Here is a 22,500-nt window from a genome sequence, read left to right on the forward strand (position 1 = left end):
ACACACACACACATGCACATATACATATTTATAAATGACCCTGAGGTCTCTATGACACCGTCATGGTGATGATTGTTTTGTCTAATATAATAATGTGCCTTGACTTTGAATCTGCACTGGTAAAATATTACAAAATGAGAACGACTATTTTATTTCCCTAAAATACGTTTGCAACTATTCACTGAATTCGAGCTGCAAATAAAAATATGGCTACGATACGGCATCTCTTTGAGGTTGCCACATACTCTTTATTGTTCCAGTGAAGGAGGCTTAAAGTTTCAGTGAGTACTTGATTGCGATACGTGTAACCTGACTGGAGTATCACCAGGAGAAATTACTTCTTATTTAACTGTATTCTGAAGGCAAGTGAGATTCGATTCATTTCAGACGATATTACGATAATGGTGGACGATAATACGCGCAGGAAGTCATTAGTTTGGTTGCCATGTTTCTTCAGTGAGCATAAATGGAAAAAATGAAGGTATGCATACACTCATAGTGTGTGTGTGTGTATATGTATGTGTGTGTGTGTGTGTGTGTGTGTGTGTGTGTGTGTGTGTGTGTGTGTGTGTGTGGTGTGTGTGTGTGTGTGTGTGTGTGTGTGTGTGTGTGTGTGTGTGTGTGCATATTTATATGTATATTATTTATGATCTATATATGCATATATGTTATATATATAAACGTATGTATGTATGTATGTGTATATATATGCACATATATATATATATATTATATATATATATATATATATATATATATATATATATATATATATATAATATATATATATTATATATATATATATATATATATTATATTTAATATATATTATATATATATTGTATTATATATTATATATTATATATATATATATATATTATATATTATATATATATATATATATATATATATATATATATATATATATATATATATGCGCACACACACATATGTGTATGGGCACCCCGCAAGAAAGTGGCAAGAAGGAGGAAGTGGTGGTGCTGTGGGTCGAGGCCCAGTCCTTGACAAAATTTTCGAACACGAGGCTGGGGACAGGGGGATGGACACGGGGCGGGTCTGGTCCAGGCTGGCGAGGGGGTCATAAGGACTGCCATGACATACGACATCTTTCATTTGTTGTGTGTGGCTTGTTGCAGTGATGCATTGAAGATGGAAGCAGGGGAACGGGCAGCTCAGGTGCAAATTCTTTGACAATAGCCATGGGAAGGTGAATGGGGGGAACCGACCTTTTAGTTCGGCACTACTGGTGTACATGGATGGCCGACACAGCGGTTTGTGCTGGCAGGGAGGTGATATCAAGGCAAGGAAGGCGCTGACAAGTGGAGGCAAAGTGCTGGTTCACCCGTCACAGGGGACGCTACTAGCCTTTTTGTTAATGCCACAGAAATGCTTGATCTTGCCAAACCATTTGCGGGAGTCTGCGTCCTTGAGGTGTTGTAATTTGCTGGGGTAGATATTTTTCTTTGTATGCTTTATTTCACGAATTACTTTCTTTCTGAGCGATTTGTAGAATGTGACAGTACGTGCGTGGTGGGCGTGGTTCCGATGCTTCATGAGGCGCTTGATCCTGTTCGTGATCCAAGGCAGGTCGGCGGGGTGACGTCGAAGAGTCTTCTCCGGAAAGAAGGTGATAGGCGGTCTCGATGAGAACCTCCAGCCACGGGTAACGGACAATCCAGTTGCCAAAGTGGAGGCAGGATGGTCAGGTGTGTGTGCTGCGCCTGAACGGCGTTAGCGGGGCGTGTGTGTGTATACGTACATAAATACATAAATAAATAAATATATATATACACATATACACGTAATATATATATATATATATATATATATATATATATATATATACATATATGTATATATATATATGCATACATGTATATATACACATATCATGGAAGCACATGATCGTCAAGGCCGCGGTGGTCGAATGGTTAGAGCGTCGGACTCAAGACTGGCACGACGGCAATCTGAGTTCGAGGATTCGAGTCACCAACCAACGCGTTGTTTCCCTTGGGCAAGGAACTTCACTTCGATTGCCTGCCTAGCCACTGGGTGGCCAAGCCAGCTCAAGTCAGTGCTGGTCCCAAGCCCGGATAAAATAAGAGAGAATGATTACCTAAAAAAGGTAACACCGGCACTCTCCGTGGAAAGGAACTGGGGACCCTACCACGTACTCACTGCAAGAGCATCACAACGTGAAAACTGCAATTGAGTATCATGCTGTGACCACGGCGGCTCAGACATGAACCTACCGTTAAATGAATGAAATATATACACATACAGACACACACACACACACATACACACACACACACACACACACACACACACACACACACACACACAATAATATATATATGTATATATATATATATATATATATATATATATATATATGCATATATCATATATGTGTGTATGTATATATATATATATATATATATATATATATATATATATAATATATAATATATATATATAATATATATATATATATATATATATATGATGATATATAATATCTTGATATTAATATAATATTTTATCTATATGTGTTTATCCGCCTATCACTAAGGATATCTATAAATCAATATTAATTAATATATAAATGTAACAAACATGTATTTAACAATATGTCATATATATCAAAACACGCACACGCAGCGCGCACAAACAACAACAAATAATATTATAATATAACACAAACGTGTTAATACGTGTCTATAACCTCACTGTCTTGAACAAGATCTTGGTCCGGAATGTCGGAACGGAAAAGCAACGAATGATCACTAAACGCCTTAGAAGGAATAGGAAATCCTTAGATCGATAATCTCAATGTTGCTTATCGCGCCTGTCCGTAAAGGAAGTCTTAAAGGGTCAAATTTAGCTCGTAATCTAGTTGAACAGCTTGCTAGTATAAAGAGTTATGCATTAAGAATTGTTCTCTTTGTTTCGAGTATTCACGTTTTTGCACGCGCGTTTCTCTTTCTCAATATATATATATATATATATATATATATATATATATATATATATATATATATATATATATATATATATATATACATATCTTGTGTATGTGCTTATACATGTATATGTATGTATGGTTATGCATTTATTCATTTATGTTTATGTGTGTTCTTCGTTTATTTCTTTGAGGAATTCCAGATTCTGTTGTTTAGTCACGATGTGGCTGTGGGTTGCAGCAACCACGGTTGGCTTTGTGATCGTGGTCAAGGTCGTGTACACCTTGCGCTCAGGGAAATGTCGGTCCGAAGTCAAACTCGTCGGCAAAACTGTCATCGTTACGGGCGCCTCTGCAGGTACGGTACCAAGTGTTGCCAAATTACACGACTTATTACCCTTTTCGCAACGAGAGACTGCGAGTACATTTACTGTTCATATTTTGAGTAACGATTCTAAAGTGGTCATTTCAAACATGTAAAACTGAGAGAAATAATGTATAATTGCTGTTATGATGAAAATATAGTAGGATTTGAGAAACATGCAACAGGGTGACACATTAGTTAATCGATCAACTTAGTAGTAAATAAATTTCAACATACTAAACATGACCAGACCATATTGTGGATCAGAGAATAAAAATAATAATAACAGTACACACATGCCAGATAGAATGATACCAAAGAGATGTTATTAAATAACGTCTCGCAAAATACGACCAAACCAGACAAGATACGATAGATAGATAGTAATGACAAGACCAGTTAAAAAACACCCACTGACTACACCAAATAAAGACATGGCAAAAAAGGCCTTCACACCAAAGGCGACATTAAAATGGAGTACCAGACATTTAAGAACTTATCAGAAGATAATTATAACTTTTTAGAGTAGATCATACTAGAGAATCTTGCTATATAGAGAGACACAAGAACAAGCAAAAATACCAAATTGGACCATACAGTACCAACAAAATGTGTACCAACAAGATTTGACTATACTGGACAAAATCGTCACACCAGACAAGATTCTCCTTGAAAGACTGGACCATACTAAATAGTATATACTAGGCTATACTAACAAGACCACACATTAAATGTTCTCCCACAAGTAGTGAATAAAAAGAGGACTCATTAGTATCACAGAAGTGGATCCTGTGTTTGGAATTTCCCTGAACATCTTCCTATCACATTTTACTTTCTTTCAGTATTCCCAACAATATTTTTTGTGCACATGAGTATTTATCATTACATTTCCCTCTTTATAAGTATGTTAAGGTTGATGTGTATAAAGGTTTTAACACATTTTTGCAGGCATTGGCAAGGAGACAGCAAGGGACTTGGCTGAAAGAGGAGCCCGTGTTATACTTGCTTGCAGGAATCTACAGAAAGCACAGAAGGTTGCAGGTGATTTATCTTTAAAAGAAAGACTTTTCTCTTTATTTACAGAATTTAGATATATACATAGGTCATAACTACCAAAAAAAAAATCTACACATATATGCGTGAACATATACATGGAAACAACCACCATATATGTGAGCTTTTTATATACATTCTCAAGATTTGATAATGAAATACCTTACCTTAATCAGTTTTTGTTGATCATATTCGAAAACACATCTTAATTAAGAATATACAGTGAAACATCTTACTCATTGCATATTCAAAACCTTTTATGTAATTTCATTATTTCCCTAAACATTTTTTATATTAATACTGCACAGATGACATCATCAACACCACAGGCAATGGGCAGGTGGTGGTACGTGAACTTGACACATCAGACCTCAAATCTGTCAGGAAATTTGCAAAGGGAGATTCTTGCTACAGAAAAGCATCTAGACATCCTGGTAAGTAAAGTCTTTTTATTTTATGCTCAAAAAATAGTTACTAATTACTAAGTAAAGTTGGGTGAGAACATATAAAGCTATAAAGTGTATAGAATAATTTGAATTGTTATTATTGGTATAATTAACATTCTTATTAATATTACCATTATTAATAGTTAAGAAACTACATCACTGCTGGATAGAATTACATGTTAAGATTATTCAGAATGATGCTTTTGAACTTTTGGAGTGATTTGCATCTAGTAATTCAGTGACTTACCTATAATTATGGCTATATATTCATCCATGCAGAATTATTGTAATTATTTATAATCAGGGCTGTATGCCTATTCATTCATTTTTCTCTCTTATTTTACTGTCGTACTGTTATTGCATTTATCCATCTGCATATGTCAGTTATTAACAAATATGAAATGTTTTCAGGTAAACAATGCAGGAATGTCTGGTCCAACCACAAAAAAAATTACAAGTGATGGTTTGGAGTTAACACTGGCAACCAACCATTTTGGTCATTTCTTGTTAACCAATTTGTTATTAGGTGAGTATTACTTTAATTAAATTTTAGTTAGTAATCATGAAATTAGGAGAAGTATTTTTAAATATTTATTGAAAGCTAATAAAATGTTCTTTGATAATCTAAATACAGCAAATGGGCTCTATTCTATTTCCTTATTTCAAAAAATAGATAAATAAATGGTAAAAACAAATACCTAATAATACACAAACACACCATGCCCAAGATATAGTCAACCGTTATATTATAATTTCATTCGTGTTTTCCCATTTCAGGACTGCTCAGATCTAGTAGTCCCAGTCGCGTAATTAATGTGAGCTCATCTGCTCACTTCTTTTGCAAGGAATTAAACCTCGACATCAACTTTGAGAAGAAGCCATACCCTGGTTCATTTTATGTCTATAGCCAATCCAAACTGGCCAACAACCTATTCACTATAGAACTGTCTGAAAAAATAAAAGGCACAGGTATGTAAATTCTTGTTACTGAATTGAATTTAGAATTATGTTATATTTTTGGAGACAAGTCTTAGTGTGTATTTTTAAACTGTAATATTGTTTCCAAGATTAAAATAATTTTTTTTCTTTTCTCATAGGTGTTACTGCTAATTGTCTTCATCCTGGCATTGTTAACACAGAAATCATACTGAAGGAAAATAAGAATTTCCTCAGCTACATTATTGCATTCTTATTCTGGAATATGGGCAAGGTTGGTATACCACACACAACCATTTCATTCATATTTTTCATTACTAATCTGTATTGGCAGTCTTCATTAATGACAGATATAGAATAGAGGAATATAACAAAATAATTATTTATTTTGAAGAAAAGAAAAAGAAATGAGTGAAGTAGAATTATATCTGTTTTCATTAACTTTTACAGGATGAGAAATTAGGAGCACAGACAACCATTCACCTTGCAGTGGCAGAAGAAGTTGCAAATGTGTCAGGAATGTATTATACGGATTGTAAGGTAAGGGCTCAATAATCTATCTGAAGCATACTTGAATTATTTCTTTCTATTAGAGCTAATTCACTGTGCAGTTTCATTAAATTAACCTTATGATGTCCATCTTTTCTTTGTAAACATTTACCTCGGTGTGGATAAATAAAAAATAATAATCTTGTATAAACCCACTATATCACAAATTGTAGGTAATTTTTTTTGGAAATCATAGCTTAATGTGAACCAATAATGATTGTCTTTTCAGATCAGCAAGCCCTCAGATTTAGCCATTGATAAAGGGTTAGCCAAGAAGCTGTGGGAAGTCAGTGAAGATTTGGTAGGACTCTCCCAGGAAGAGAAGAACTACTAAATGATAACTGAATCATTTTGCAGCAAATAATGCGTCATTACTTTCCAATAATGTGTGTCACATTGCTGTATGCTACTGATGTTTTATAGATCATCATTCCAACTGAAAGAGGAAATCTTGAAAATGTTGTATTGTTAATTATACCTATTAATAAAAAAAATTGGGTAGCAAATACTGGTACAGTTTGTTGTTAGAAACTGTGGTAAAAAGAAGGACAGTAAATGTTGTTTTTCTCGTCCTGTAAAACACAAGAAACCCTAAAAAGGGGAAAGAGGTAAAGACTCAAGCAATAGTGTATCAACTTACCTGGTAATTGAATAGATACCTGATATGAAGGCCCTTTGGAAGCGCTCCTTTAGAATTTAGATTTGCATCTATGTGATAAGTAATTCAGAGAGCATTTGCATTTTCAATATAAGATTTAACAATAGCGTGTTCAATTCAGCAATAAAAGTTGAAGTTTGATATATATGCGATCAGAAAACAATCCACATGGTCACTGGTAAAGATAAAACCGCCTATGATTTCAATCACTTGCTCAGTATTAGCATTGCAGTCTTTAAATAATCTGTCAACCTTTAATGATTTGTCTTGTTACGATTACACAGTTTTCCCTGTTTGGTTCATCTTACTTGTTATTGGTAAAAGTTCTGTAACATTATCCTCCTAGTTCTCCGTATATCATGCTCTAACATCGCAACTGGTACCTTCCCAAACGTTTTACAATATTCCAGTTGATTACAATATATACATCCTTGTTCTTTAAATGTAAACTAATGACTAAGGTGCTGTCCATGCGGCATCCACAACAGTATCTAGGGCTAACTTACCCAGTATATGCAAATCCGCGCGTGTGCTCATGTACACTATCTATCGTAGATATAATGTGGGTAGAGAACCACCAACAATAATTACTTAGCCAACTACTCGCTGGGGAAGGATCATGGGTCAGCTACCCAAATATAAAGACACAATCGACAACATGTCACTACGAAGCCAAGTCAAACACCGCATCGGTGATGGCACAGATGTGCATGTGTGTTTGTGTATATATATATATATATATATATATATATATATATATATATATATATATATATATATATATATATATATATATATATATATATATATGTATGTATGTATATATATATATATATATATATATATATATATATATATATATATTATATATATTTATATATATACATATATATAGGTCTTCTCAAAAACGTCGTCACTGTTAGCTCCCTAACTTGTTTTCCCTCCCATCTTCTTATCTTTGTAACTATTCTTCTTCTCTTCCATCTTTTGCTTCATTCCTCCCCCCCCCCATCCTCCCCTTATTCTCTCTGCCTCCCACGTGTTCCTTCCTATCGCCCTTACGTTTCGATCTCCCGCCGCCCTTTTCAGCGCCCTTGTAAAATTTCCTCTTCATTTACCTTTCTGTGTGGGAGGAGGACGAATACTCTTCCTTGAGGTGAGCAATTAGCTAGCTCATTCTGACGTAGGTTGCAGGGATGACCTGGTGCTCCACGGCTGAATTGCGTCTCCATGGGTCCGATCACAAAGAGAGACTGTTCTGTACGCTCGTAGACCATCTTCAGGTAGTGCTAGCGGCTCCGAATCTCGGTATGGCAAAGCGGTTTTGTTGTGCCTGTTGGTCACGTCGACGGTCTCGCCAAACTTGACATCGAAGGCCAAGGTGCGATGGATCACCAGGAAACCGTATGTGAGATCTTTGCCGTACTCGACCTTCTACAAGGAAGTGAGTCACCAGAAAGTCACCTGTCTCTCTGCTATAGCCGGTAGCTTTCCCGCCCTGTGTTGTCACACATAAGGCCTAGGTCCCTTACGGCTATAAGTCTAGAGAATTACCAAAATGAAAAGGACAACTCAAAAAGAGCGCCCTTATATTGATCTGCTCCGAGATTCTTCCCAACAGGACTATGGGCTAAGTCGGGCAGACGGAGAAGCTCATGCCAGCTCCTACGAGACCTTTTATTGTGGCTTTCGAAGCCGAGCAGGTGGTTCTTGGGACTCACCTTGTCCATTGGAGGCGAGGCAATAGCAGTAAGATTTCTAAGAGCCTGGTATCGATAGTTAGTGGTGCAGGCGTAAGTTCGACGGTGTTTGTGGAGAGAGCGTTTGTGGGCGTTAACATCAAATCATATACGGTCTGTGGATTAAATGGCATCACATATTTGGAAATTTGGATTCAGTGCCACAATATTTTACTCTCAGTAAACCACATATATCCACAATACCACCTATCAGTTTTTATTCATCTTTTCACAGAAATATCTTAGTTTAAAACATACCTTTCTTTTGTTTATATTTATTAATTGATCAGAAGTATCTGCCACGAAAGCGGGTTTAGACATTTCTAGGCATGATTTTACAATTAAAAGGATGTTTTCTTGCTCAGTACTGTTTCGTTGACCATGTCTTGGGTTAGTTAACTCTGTGCTTCCTGCCAAACATTTTGTAGTAAAAATATTTCTTTAGTTTTCCTCCTGCTATTCGATGTCAATAAAGAACTGCAATTGAATTTGGAAATCGTATATTTGAATTTGGAAATGGTTTATTTGCATTTGGAAAATTTGAAATTGAATTTGAAAATCGTATATCTGAATTTAGAAATCATATATGACGTAAATGAGTTCAAGCATCGTTGAAAAGAAAGCATTAACAGTGGTGTATATAACATGATTAGCACACGTACATTTTTTTCTGCAATACATATCGAGAATCCATACACTTCATCTTATGCACATTCAGCAACAGAACAGACAGCCCCCCCCCCAAAAAAAAAAAAAAAAAAAAAAAAAAAAAAAAAAAAAAAAAAAAAAAAATATATATATATATATATATATATATATATATATATATATATATATATATATATATATATATATATATATAAGGGAACAAGAAGAAAAACGGTGTATTCTGTTCAGGAGAGGTCCTTCACCCCAGGGCCCGAAATGCACACAACTTCCCGCGCGGCGACCAAAATAGTTCGCACAGTATGAGGCGCCTGGGGTACGTGTGCAACCTGAAGATGTAACATGGATCTAGTACATCTTTTGTTTGTTAAGAAGGAATATCGAAAATATTTTCTCTAGATAACTAGGTGTAGTGGTGTTTTTTTATGAGCTAAAATTGAAGTTTGGTCGGAAAGATGAAAAAGTCACATGGTATTTTGTTATGCTATATTTTCGTTCTCTATTTCACACACATCAGAATGGGCGGTAAATTTGTTTCAGAATGTGCTAAGTATTTGTGTATTTCAAGGCACAAAGCTGAAATATTTCTTACGATCAAAATATGTTAATACTGGATTCTACACTTATTTTAGGAAATATATCCCAAACGGATTAGTTTTTTTTTAAAGTCCTTCTCTCTAACCGGGGAAATATAAGTATAGTGTTATCAACAGTCATAATAAATTATAAAACACAAACAACAGAAAATTTAGTTGCGTGGTTACTAAAAGTTAAAAGCCACGCGGAGCAGTGGTGCGCTTGCTGTATTGTTTGTTCCTGAAAGCAACCGGAAAAGAATAAACATACGCTTACAGAGGAAATATGCGGAGGCCAAGGCTATTTACATGAATTCATACAAGCCATATCTTCGTCTAATATACACAGACCCAAGGAATCTGTTATTTGAAAACTCATTATAATGTCGTGGAGTTTAGTGTCAAGTGTTTTAAAAATACACCTACCCTAAACACCTTAGTTTCCTAACTCATAAGTTGTTCAGGATCACTGCCCTTTTTCAAAGAAAAGGTGTGTGCGTAGTCATTCATTTTCTACATTCCATTTTTTTGGAAAGCACATCACGCCAAGACTGCAAATAAAGATGAGGATGAAAATAATGATAATGATGGCGATGACAGAGGTCAAGCCAAATGGGCGGCTGGTTCACTAATGGTAACGGCACATAAAAGATATAAAATAACAGAGGTGCTTTGTCATTATTCAGAATGTACCAGGGAAATTCCGGGGGGAAATGTTAATAATACACACAAAAATTGCCAGGATAGTCATGTGCAGGGGACATACCCCCCCTAATGGCAACCTCCGCCCTAGAACAAAGAATGCACCACGTATGAACGGCAGGATAGCCATAGGGCAGACTCGGCATCGGGCGCTCCTAGGCATTGTGTTTGTACTAAGAGTAAACATCATACACGGAAAAATCTATTGCAAGGGAGCTCCTATCCCCAACCCCCCAGACTTCAAATAATACCCAATGTCTAGGGCAGGATGGAACAATAGCGAACCACATGGGTATAGGGAAGTACCCTGAGTAGCAGCATACTAACCTGTGATATAATCAGCACTATATACTGACTAAAATGTGGGTATTCCAGATCATCGTCATCCATCTATCAGGTTAGAAATTATCAAGGTTGTATAATGAGCTGTACCTTCAAGATGGAGCTCAGTGCGCTGTGCCCTGCCGTGAATACGTGGAGGATTCTTTGTCTTCCGGGGCGGAAGTGGGGGTCGGCAGCCCCCAAGGGGAGGTCGCAGGGGACATAACCCCCTGCACTAGACGAGAGTGTAGTGACTCGCTCTTTGTATAGTATTATGATAGCGACTTATTAGTTCTTTGTTATTCATATTTATCCCAGCCATTTCCCTGGTACCTTTCATCCCCTTCAAGTGCTATGTGACCTTGATGTCTAGCACATTTATATGTTTGAACTATTAACCATTAACCATGCAAGCCCTCTCCTGTACTCGGAGCCCAGAATAAGAGAGACTGGGAATATCCACAGCAAATTTCCTACGTCTATGACTAGTAGAGGATGAGAAGAATCATGGACATCCTTATCGTTGTGATCAGTGGGAAGATGTTTTGAATATTTACCAAAATATGGTTCGATATCTCCTGAGGTAGTCGAAGAAGCTCACGGGAGCATTACCTTCTCAAAGCAGTGCTCTCTGTTAACCCTTGATTCTCAGCCAAAAGGAACGATAATTTGAAAAAAAATAAAATGAACGCAATCCTCCAGTTCTGTATGAGAGCATTGAACATATGCCCTTCAATATCGGATTCATTTCTGTAAGGGTGGAAGTAGCAACGGTAATATTTTTACTTCTGGTTTGTGTCATTGGTGTAGGTGAGACTGGCATCTAAACCCGGCACTTTATCACTTAAATTTATCACTTAGCACGCGCGGTGTTTGTGCGCATGTTTTGTGGGCGTTTGTATGTGCGTGCGTGCGTGCGTGTGTGTGTGTGTGTGTGTGTGTGTGTGTGTGTGTGTGTGTGTGTGTGTGTGTGTGTGTGTGTGTGTGTGTGTGTGTGTGTGTGTGTGTGTGTGTTCGTGTGTGTGTGTTCGTGTGTGTGGTTGTGTGTGTGTGTGTGTGTGTGTGTGTGTGTGTGTGTGTGTGTGTGTGTGTGTGTGTGTGTGTGCTGAATCCTGTATGTTGATAATTTGTTTTACCTTGTAGGTTATAGAAAAATATGAGTACATTAATACTAATTATTTCTTGATATATGACCTTTTCTAATGTGGATTTATTCTTCCGAGACTGACGGAGGTCTTTATATCGGGGGAAAATTTGATTTTTCGAAATTCCCGCGCGTACAATGCTTACTAGTTATATGGCAAAAGTAATGGATCCAAACAAGAAAAGTAGTCCTTTTGTGAAAGACTATGAAATGCCCATTCGTACTAAAGTGTAGTTGCCAGTACCTGCACATAAACTACTCAAATCAGGGCTTCAAATATTCAAAATAAAAGAATGATAAAATCCATGGATATTTAGCATATAATTTTCAAACCTCCATTAATAACATTCGACTAGTCTTGTCATGTCACAAACAGGAAGGGAGAAGCTACCAATGTTTACGTTGTAGTACTAGGCTAACAACCCTTCATCAGTCATTTCAGTCACTGCCCCGAGGTACGTCAAGTGTTACATGCGTCACACGTGACTGACAGGGCATTTTGATGGACTGACAATGACATTAAAACAAGTTATTGATGCTGACATGAGGTGGAGAGGGCGGTTGTATGGGACTACCCTCGGGCTCAGAACCGCGTCCAGTATTTTGCAGGGTTTTCCAGGGTGCACGGAAAAAAAACATTCGGGTTTATTTGCGTAAATTCCTTTCTGAATCGAAAAGTTTTGTTGGTTTCAGAAAGCGTCATGAAGTTTTATGATATTTCTGTTAAAAGAAAGCTTAGAGAGGCAGCAAAGAAATTATGGACTAGAGGATTCATTATTTTTGTCTTCCAAAACTAATGAATTAGTTATCAAATTTTCTAACTAAAAAACTTGAATGACGTTGAACTAAGGGAAGGCGAAATGTGTAGTGCCTATGATGAGATATATTAACTAAATATTATGAAGGATCAAGGAAAGAATGCAAAGAATTGTATTTTAGACCCAAATGTGTTTATCAACAACACAATTAAATTCAGTCATTATGTATTATGTTATGGATCTGCATTGAATAGATTTCATTGCAAAGTTGAGAGGCTTAGGCTTTCTTAAATAGAATGCATTGGATAAACTAGACCTTAACAGAGTTTGCAGGTGTATTAAGTATCTTCTAAATATGATTATTTAGTTAGGTATAGGCTGTTTTATTTGCTAGTGAGTGCTTCCAGGGTTTTTTAACTTTTGACACATTATAATATAGTGGGTGGCATATTTTTATACCATTTTTTTAATGAATGTTTAAGTGATGACTGTATTGCCAAAAAGATCATTCATTAGAAAAATTAATCTTATTTTCAGTCATAAGTCATATGGTGTAGACTTCTTTCCTGATTCATATTGATTCACATTTATTATGGTAATCTTATCAGACATGTTCATTTACAAAATATTAACAGAAAAATTTAAAAGAAGTCTTTCACTGATTGGCATGGCTTCTGTGCAAGTCAGCTAAGGAAAATAAATCTCCATCATGTATATTCTGGTAAGATAGAGCTTGTGGATATCCTTAATTCATTGCCTTATTACAAACCAGTCCAAGCTCTGTTGTGCCAGACTTTACATGATGGAGGCTTGTTGGCTTGTTCCATGGCTGTTCCTTGACACTTTACCAGACTTCAGGGCCATTCATAACTGGTCACAGCAAGTTTCAGGGGAATGTAGATAGAAGACAAACAATAATATTTTGAGAAAATATTCCAGCTTTGAATGCCATTGCTTGTGTCTCCTAAATCTGTATTACATGTATATAAAGTCCTTACAAGATATAGTAGTCAGATTTTAGGGTAAAATAAATTATGAAGACTGAACTTTGAGGTATACATTTGACTGCAGGTCAAAAAGATGGTTATTATTCTATTTGTGACTGAACAGAATGTGCAATGATATCACAAAATTGCATTTTCCTTCTTTGTTTCTTTATTTCAGTTGGAATACAAATACTAAAACCTTTTATATTGCAAATAACTTGTTTCTCTTCTTTGTTTCTTTAACCATTGTAAATTACTGTATGTATTAATGGCTGATCCAAGATCCCACCTATCTCAGAGTTATAAATTACACCCCCTACAACAGAATAATGTGCAATATACAGAAACATGAGTAATTTCAGCACCAACATAAATAAAACAATGCTAAAATTGTCACCGGAAAATATAGGTACACATTGTATGCATTGACAGGTTATATATTTTAGATTTCAGATACTGTATTAAGTGTACAAGTGTAGAGAGAGTCAAAGATCAAGTTTCAGAATTTAAGTATTCATATAATGATGGCATATCATACCAAATGAAGTAAATCAGACTTTTGCTCTACAGGTTTCATTGTGGGAGCAATGAGTATGGTTAGAAAGAGGACTAAACAAGTGAGATGTTGCTGACTCATCTTTGAGGGAGTGCTGGTTTATATCCTCCGATATTTGACCATCATCTTTGGTAAGGCTTACATTCATATTTTGTATGTTATTTTTACAGTGCTCAAAAGTCTTTTTAGAGTAGTGTAAGTTAAGCAGCTTGGTTATTAATAGAGTATTACTAGGTTTGCATCTGATTTATCTATTTTATTTTTTCATCTATTATTATTATTATTATTATTATTATTATTATTATTATTATTTTACATTTAAGAACAGCTAAACAACTTGAGGTCTGTATGGAGATGTTTTCTTTGCAGTATTCTTGTTTCTGGAGAAGCATGCCTTTCACTGTGTAAGATATAGGGAAATGAGAAGCATTTTATTATCGTTAACATAGTTCTTACATTAATCCTAGACTAATTATAACTTTGTATTAATATTACAATGAAATCCTTCAAGAGTTGTCAGGGTGTGTGCTGCTTGTGTCACCCTAGGCTGCATACCATATACAGGCTTTTGTCTCTTTTTTAATTTACATTGATTTTCTTCTGATAATTGTAAATAGTAGGTAATTTGCTCTCAACCTTTAGGTAGTATTTTTGCTTCCAGGATTTTCAGAAGTCTTTCATTTATTTCCTTTTCCATTTTTTTAACATTTGCCTCTAAATGTCACTGAAGAGTCATGTAGGGTATAAACTACCCGAAGTTTAAGAGATCCTTTAACAACTTTTATTTTTATGTACTCTTACAGACCTTGCTTCTTTTAACCCAATCGGTGCAGATGGCAAGAATACATGCCATGCCTACGGTAATAAAATTTTATCTATTGTCTTTACGCACAGGTGGCTCTACAAGGGCTTAGTCACCAAGGAGTCAGTTATTAGTCTTACCTATGTCACTTGTTTACCCCTTTCCTTGAGTTTTTTGAGGCTTCATTTGTATTATTTTATTGTTTTTAATGCCCCATTCAAGGAATGGGGCAATCAGGTACAGTTACTAGGGCCCACTGAGAGACTCCTTGGTGGCTGAATTATTTTATTCTGAATAGATCATCATGCTAAGTGCTGTTCACAGTGCCTTCTATAGAGAGAGAGAAAAAAGATCTATATAAAATTTAGCATCTTCACATTTATAAAGATGGGCGTGGGTATTGGTGGTTATGTGAGTATCTGTGGTTGTATTATTTAATTTTTGTCTTATTACTCTTAATTTTGTTTACATTTCATGCCTCTTTATGATGACCGTTTCATGTTTCAGACAGTATGATGGAGTTGGACAAAGAGGAAGAGGGCCAAGGCCAAAATATGGAACAGTCACAGGAAAACGATGAACAGGGAGATGATGAACAGGATGATGGAACAGTTGTCCTTAACCTATCAGATGACTGTTCCATTGAGGAGGAGGTACGTTTACTCATGCAGACTCAAAAGAAAGTGGAACCAAAGCGCCGTGCAGAAATCACTTGGAAGCGTAAAGTAGAAATATTGCAAGAGATTGAAAAGCTTCCAAACAAAATATCAAACCGTGAAATGGCCATTCATTTTGGCATCCCTCGAAACACACTTTTCAATATTTTACGAGCAAGAGACAGAATAATAGAAGCATATAAACGTAATCCAAACGGAAGAAGAAAAAGATTAAGGTCCGGTAAAGCTCCTCATGTAGAACACGCATTATACCAGTGGTACAAGGGTGCCAAGAAGCAAAAGTTGCCATTATCTAACATTGTATTATTTGAAAAAGCGAGAGACCTTGCAATATCACAAGGGAGTTACACATTTAGACCAACCACAGGCTGGTTAGAGAGGTGGAAAAAAAGACACAACATAACTTTTTCAACTGATGGAATTGAAGATGGTGCCAATGAAAATGGAGATGGTGATGAGAGTGACAGTGAAAAGCATATAGATACCAGTGATATTAAAGATGAAGATGACCCAGAGCTCGATGATGACCAGGGATCTGATCAGGATGATGAAACATGTTCACCAACAGCTCAGGACATCAGTAGCCTCTTACAAATTAGTCTTCAGGAAACAGATGACTTTGTGCGTCGTTCAGGCAAGGGAATCAAAAGACAGACATTGACTTTGCGGCAGAAATTTGAAATTGTCAAGGCTGTGGAGAGCCTACCAATGAAATGGAGTTTGCGTGATATGGCTTCATTCTTCGACGTGCCAAAAACCACAATGCTGCATATGATGAAGAACAGAGACTTGATTATTAAGAATTATGTCAACAGTCCAGACAAGGAAAGACGAAGAAATAAGAAAGGTAAAGCTCCTGACATTGAGGATGCATTATATGTGTGGTACCTGAAAGTTAAGGAAAAAAATTTACCAATTACTGCAGGCATTTTAAGAAAGAAAGCCAAAGCAATAGCCTTATCACTAGGGAAGCCAGAGTTCGTACCAACTGAAGGGTGGTTTGCACGCTGGAAGAAACGCAACAATGTTACCTGTGGTCGCCCCAAACAGTATGATGGAACAGAAACTGCAAATGTTCATCCCTCTGAGTATGATGATGGTGACATGCAGCTGTTCCACACTGCTTATGAAAAAGAAACTCGAACGTCGCTGTCCCTTAGACAAAAAGTTGAAATTATTCACCAGATGGAAGCTGAGCCAAATGTAAAATTAAGAGAATGGGTTGATATGTATAATGTATCAAAGTCAACACTTAGTATTATAAAGAAAAATAAAGACACAATTCTCAAGGCATTTTATGGTGATCCTTCAGCTGATCGTAAACGTATGAGAAAAGGATCTGCATCGGAAGTTGAAGAAGCTCTCTTTAAATGGTACAATGAAGTTAAAGATCAAAATATTTCTCTATCTGGACCCATCCTCCGCCAGAAAGCCAAGGAACTCGCTGATATGATGGGAAAAGTAGACTTTATTCCAACCTCCACTTGGCTTGATACTTGGAAGAGAAAACATGGGATAGGAGAAAACAAAGAAATCCAACAACAAACAGCAACAAATGACCATCAAAATAACATTCAAAGTACAAATGAAAACAAGCCACAGTACCGATTTCAGTTCAATCCTGAGCATCATAATGCAAATAATAATTCCATGGTTGTTATGCAGAACCCAGCAATGGTGCAAAACACAATGAAAGCAACCAATCAGCAAACCGTAAACAACTCATATCCTAGAGATATGTTTGGCTTCCCAGTTCCCCCAGCAACTCAAGATTCAGTTGCAAATTATGATAGCTTTTTAAGAGGACAGGTCAACCCAGCAGAAACTGTAGTTCCTGGGGGAAGCAATCTTGCAGGGCCAGGTGGTGGTGGTGGTGCAGGAGGGGGTGGAGGTGGTCAACAGTTCTCTGCAGTTGCAACTAATAACAAGTTCTTGGGTTCCCATGTATATGGTGCAGACCTTTCTGGAGGCCGAGATATGTTTAATGGGAATAACATGAATCGAGGTGTCATTGCAAGTTCTAGAGACCACACTGTGCCTGCCCCTGCTCCTGCTCAAGGGAACTATTCTTCTACTGAACGACTCTTGCAGCAGTACAAGATGGACAACCATCAGCCCTCAAATTTCCTGCCAACTCCAGATGTAGTTTCTGAAAGTTCAGCCCGCCGTGCCATGATGGAGATCAGAAGATACCTCGAACAGTCCCCATATCCAGTGGACTGGTCAACTGTTCAGCACTTTGAGATGCTCCTCCACACAAACATAGCTGCCAGAAGTCATTTGCCTTTGTAAATAATAAATATATGTGATAAAAGTATTTGTAAATGTAAGTGGTTCATTGGCTGTGTTTTAAACATAATGTAAAAATTATATATGTGATTTAGAGTTCAAAGGTGATTAGCCATATCAAACGACAGGTTTATTATCATACTTTTAGACATGGCTATGACATCTGTTACACTGAACTTGGAGATATACATCTTTTTTTTTTTCTTCTTCTTCTTTTTCTTTTTCTATTCAAGCTTATGCTTTGGGATTATTTTTGCTGGGAGAAAGTAGCATTCCTTATTTTTTGTAATATGCATATTGAGTTTGTACATGATGTTATTATTGTAAATAACCATGAATTAAACATGATAATTAAACTTTATTTTGATTCTACCACATTTGTTACATTATCCATCACTATAAACATTACTTTCTGTTATGTTTCATATATGGGAAAGCATTTATAATTATTCTGCTATTTTATTTGCTGTTGGATAAACTGATATTAAGTGTCAGGCATAATAGAGCCATTTTGGTTGGCCATATACTTCTGCATATCAAAGAGGCAATTCAAACTAATTTAGAGAAGACAAATATTGTTGTCATAAGGTTATTTTGTAAGACCTGAAGGAATAGAAGTTTTAAATTAATGTCTAAAATTATTAAAGCAAATCAAGCTTTTAATTTAACATGCCCTACCTAGGGTGAATTTAATTTTTTTTATGAAATATATGATGCTTTCCCCACCAATGACCTTTGCTGCTGACATGGCAGATAAGCATAAGTGCTACCTTCAGTGCAAATTACTGGGTATTTCAGGTGATTGGAGGGTGTATTCATATCCAGCAGTAATTGGAACACCCAAGTAAATTTGCAATTATCCAATCTCAAATTGCAGTTCAGTTTGTCCTTCATTTAAATGTCATGGAGACGAGGCATACTAAATGGAACTTGCAGTCTGCAGCTGAATTTGTAAGTTATACTTCTCTTTGATAACACATATGGTGATATTGTAAAGTAGAAGGATATTATTGATGAATTTGAACTTTATCTTCATTGAAGGTTGTACTTCTGAAAAAGAGAGAACAGAATCAGAAAAACACCAATATTACACAAAGACAAAGATCATGTATTGTATTTAAATTAATAGAGGTATTTATTGAAATATATAGAATATGAGTACAAATTTCCCTTAACAGAAGACATTTTCATTGTTTAACTTGTATTTTCAAACACTTATTAACAATTCTTGTATCATCAGTATGTGAGTGTAAGGCATGGTTACCTAGAAAGAATGATCTAGTTTTCAACCTTTCATTTACTCCAAGCTGCAAGTTTTTTTGTTTTTTTTACAATCTACTATTGTGGTATAGTGTTTACATTTTAAGTATAATGTACTGTTAAACTATATATAAGTTTATAAAGTACAGTAATGCAGTTGGAAGTTCCAGCAGATATGGTTAAGAATTTTCATGACTTTTCAATTTTGATACTTGAAATCTGCAGGAAGAAATTAAAACAAATAAAAATAAAGTTTTTGTATAAAATACTTTGTTCTGTTGTAGCCTTATAAGGGAAGTCAATGATGATTATGTAATTAACATGATTATCAGTTGTTAGAGTAAGTTCAAAAGCATAAAAATTGCCATTGTTCATATTTCTTCCCACTACCACCAGGCTTAATCTTTTGACAGTGACCTTCACCTTTACGCTTATAATTAGTGCAACTTATTGGCTGCTAAGTAAAGATTGGTTTTAATGGGTACTTTATAATGTAAAATTCGATTGCTTGTGTACGATTTACCTCCTACATAGTTATTCTCCAACCAAACAGCTTGTTATTGTTATTCTGTCACAAACTGGCAACACATATAATGCAGTTTAGCATATTCTGAAGCTATGATTATCAATTATGATAAATTTTTGTTTGAATCATACAGTCCCTTCCTTGTGTATACTTCTCAGTTTGTTTTCTTGTTTTGAGGGGAGAGGATGAATTAATACATTTTACTAATTTATATTTTATTTCGTGTTGCATTATCAGTTATTTTTCGATGAAATCATTAGTTTTTTCTTAGCGTTAAATGATAGTCAGAGTAACCCTTAACCAGAGACACTATGATATGTTTCCCAATGTATATTCGGTAAGAAACAGCAGCAGCACGCTTTATGAATCGCAACTGTTCAGAATAGATATCCATGTGTAATTGTGCGCTGGGGCATTGGTATTTCCACACCATTTTCATTGGGAAATAAGACCTGGGTCTAAGCAATGAAAAATGGAGATTTATTAGTTATAAATTATATAAATCACCAAGGTACCGCGTCTTCTCAACATTCCTCTAAAGTGAAGTTTATGCACCGGCATTCTTGAATACATTATTCAGCATAGCTTAATCACCCATGTGGAACGTTGCCCGAAATGAGTTTGACATGCAGTCAGACATTTCCGTCTGACTCAAAACGGCAATTTCAAATTCCGTTACTATGCTTGTATTTGTATACACGTGTGTGTTCATACTTAACGATGCACCCTTCCCTAGAAACCGTCCCTGGAAACCGTGTCCAAGCCCGGAAAACCTCAAAGACATTTCGAAGCAGTAATCAATAATGCATTTCCTCTGGTCGACTGCTTGTCCCCGTTTTTGTATCTTCGTCTCGGAGGAAAAATATCTACAACAGGTCATTGAAGAAGAAAAAAAAGAAATCTGAGACTGTGTTTTTTCTTTCTTTTTTTCTCTCTTTTTTTATTTGCGTTAATAGTGTCACTGGCACAGAAATGGACCAGTCACCCCTATAGTCTTCTGTGGTAGATGTCAAAATGCCACTCAGCCCTTAACACCTCTCCCTTCTCTGGTGTAGTGTTCTAGGAATGTCCGGCTAACAGCGCGCTCACTGGCACTAGCCTTTTACACATACAAGCAGGATTATAATTCATACAGATGTATATGTACAGTAAAGGCACTTGTAGAACAATGAAGCACGCACGCGTGCTCGTGTGCTTATGTGTGTATATGTATGTATGTATATATGTGTATGTATATATATATATATATATATATATATATATATATATATATATATATGTTTGTGTGTGTGTATATATAAATATGTGTATGTCTATGACAGAGAGTGTGTGTGTGCCTACACACACACACATACATGTATATATACATATACACACTCATATACGTACATATAAACATACATGCTTGTTTTAATATATAAACAAGTCTTTCTCTCTCTCTCTCTCTCTCTCTCTCTCTCTCTCTCTCTCTCTCTATATATTTTATATATATATATATATATATATATATATATATATATATATATGTGTGTGTGTGTGTGTGTGTGTGTGTGTGTGTGTGTGTATATATATATATATATATATATATATATATATATATATATATATATATATATATATATATATGCACATAATGCATACATACATAGCAACATACATGAATACCTACATTCATATCGCCTTCAACCTATGACGTTCCTCTCACAAATTCCCTTTGAAGGTAGTAACATGAGGGAGTGAAAGGTAGCTCGAGAAGTCCCCTCCATCGGGCTGAGGCAGGTGAGGATCGATACAGGCTGCTACAGTAAGGAGGGTGGAGTATATTGACCCAACCAAGCCACTATCTAAGGCTTTTAGGGCTCACGTATCACTTTAATGGCGGAGGAGAGGGGGGGGGAGGAAAGGCGGTGACAAAGGATTCAATTTTTTTTTTTTTTTTTTATGTAATAAGAATTAGGAAGTAAGTTCTAAAAGGAGTAGGGGTGATCTTTTCCATTCTCGTTGTTGGAAGTATGTAATCGCTACGAGACGATAATTTTCCTCCTTTCCTCCCGCAAGTGAGGGAGAGATGTTGCCCCCTTCTACCGTATTCCCTCCCCCTCCCCTTTCCATCTTTCCTTCCCAACGCCCCCCCCCTACCTTTCCTCCACCCTCCCTCCTCTCCATCCCCCTTTCCATTTCTCCTCTCTCCCTTCCCTACCCTCCCTCCCTCCTCCCTTCCCCGTTCCCATCCCTTCTCCTCCCTTCTTCCCTCCTCCCTCTCCCTTCCCATCCCTCCTTTACCCCTCCCTCCCCCTTCTCACCCCTCCACCCCCCCTCCTCCCTCCTAACTCCCGACCCTCCTCATCGTGCACAAGTTCCCCTGAGCCCCGAAGGTGAGAGTCGGGAGAACGAGAGGGTCAATATTCTCTCCCCTCATATCGATCGGCAGCTCCATCGTCAGTCCCCTCTCCCTTCCTCCTTCGCTCCTGCTGGTGAGGGGAAGTTTCCAGGGGATGGCGATGAGG

General features: G+C 36.5%; 1 protein-coding gene, 1 long non-coding RNA gene and 1 pseudogene across 3 annotated transcripts; 2 read left to right on the plus strand and 1 right to left on the minus strand.

Moving 5' to 3' along the window:
* The first annotated feature begins 1,596 nt into the window (after positions 1–1,596).
* Positions 1,597–6,890, plus strand: LOC119574589 (annotated as a pseudogene).
* A 5,602-nt stretch (positions 6,891–12,492) lies between these two features.
* Positions 12,493–18,563, plus strand: LOC119574591. Of its 2 annotated transcripts, XM_037921886.1 has the most exons (4): positions 12,496–12,594; positions 14,454–14,570; positions 15,243–15,299; positions 15,749–18,563. In XM_037921886.1, exon 4 carries the CDS (start codon positions 15,754–15,756, stop codon positions 18,208–18,210), a length of 2,457 nt encoding a protein of 818 aa, XP_037777814.1. In that variant the 5' UTR covers positions 12,496–12,594; positions 14,454–14,570; positions 15,243–15,299; positions 15,749–15,753; the 3' UTR covers positions 18,211–18,563. The 2 variants fall into 2 exon arrangements, with proteins under 2 accessions (XP_037777813.1, XP_037777814.1); XM_037921885.1 differs by lacking the exon at positions 15,243–15,299 and having other exon boundaries at positions 12,493–12,594.
* Positions 18,546–20,145, minus strand: LOC119574592. Its single transcript, XR_005228884.1, has 2 exons — positions 19,991–20,145; positions 18,546–19,257 (listed from the first exon to the last, which is right to left on the minus strand). It is a non-coding gene; the product is annotated as an uncharacterized LOC119574592 (long non-coding RNA).
* Between the last annotated feature and the right edge of the window lie 2,355 nt (positions 20,146–22,500).

This window comes from Penaeus monodon, chromosome 6, assembly GCF_015228065.2.
Source record: "Penaeus monodon isolate SGIC_2016 chromosome 6, NSTDA_Pmon_1, whole genome shotgun sequence".
In the NCBI taxonomy this organism is placed as follows: domain Eukaryota; kingdom Metazoa; phylum Arthropoda; class Malacostraca; order Decapoda; family Penaeidae; genus Penaeus; species Penaeus monodon.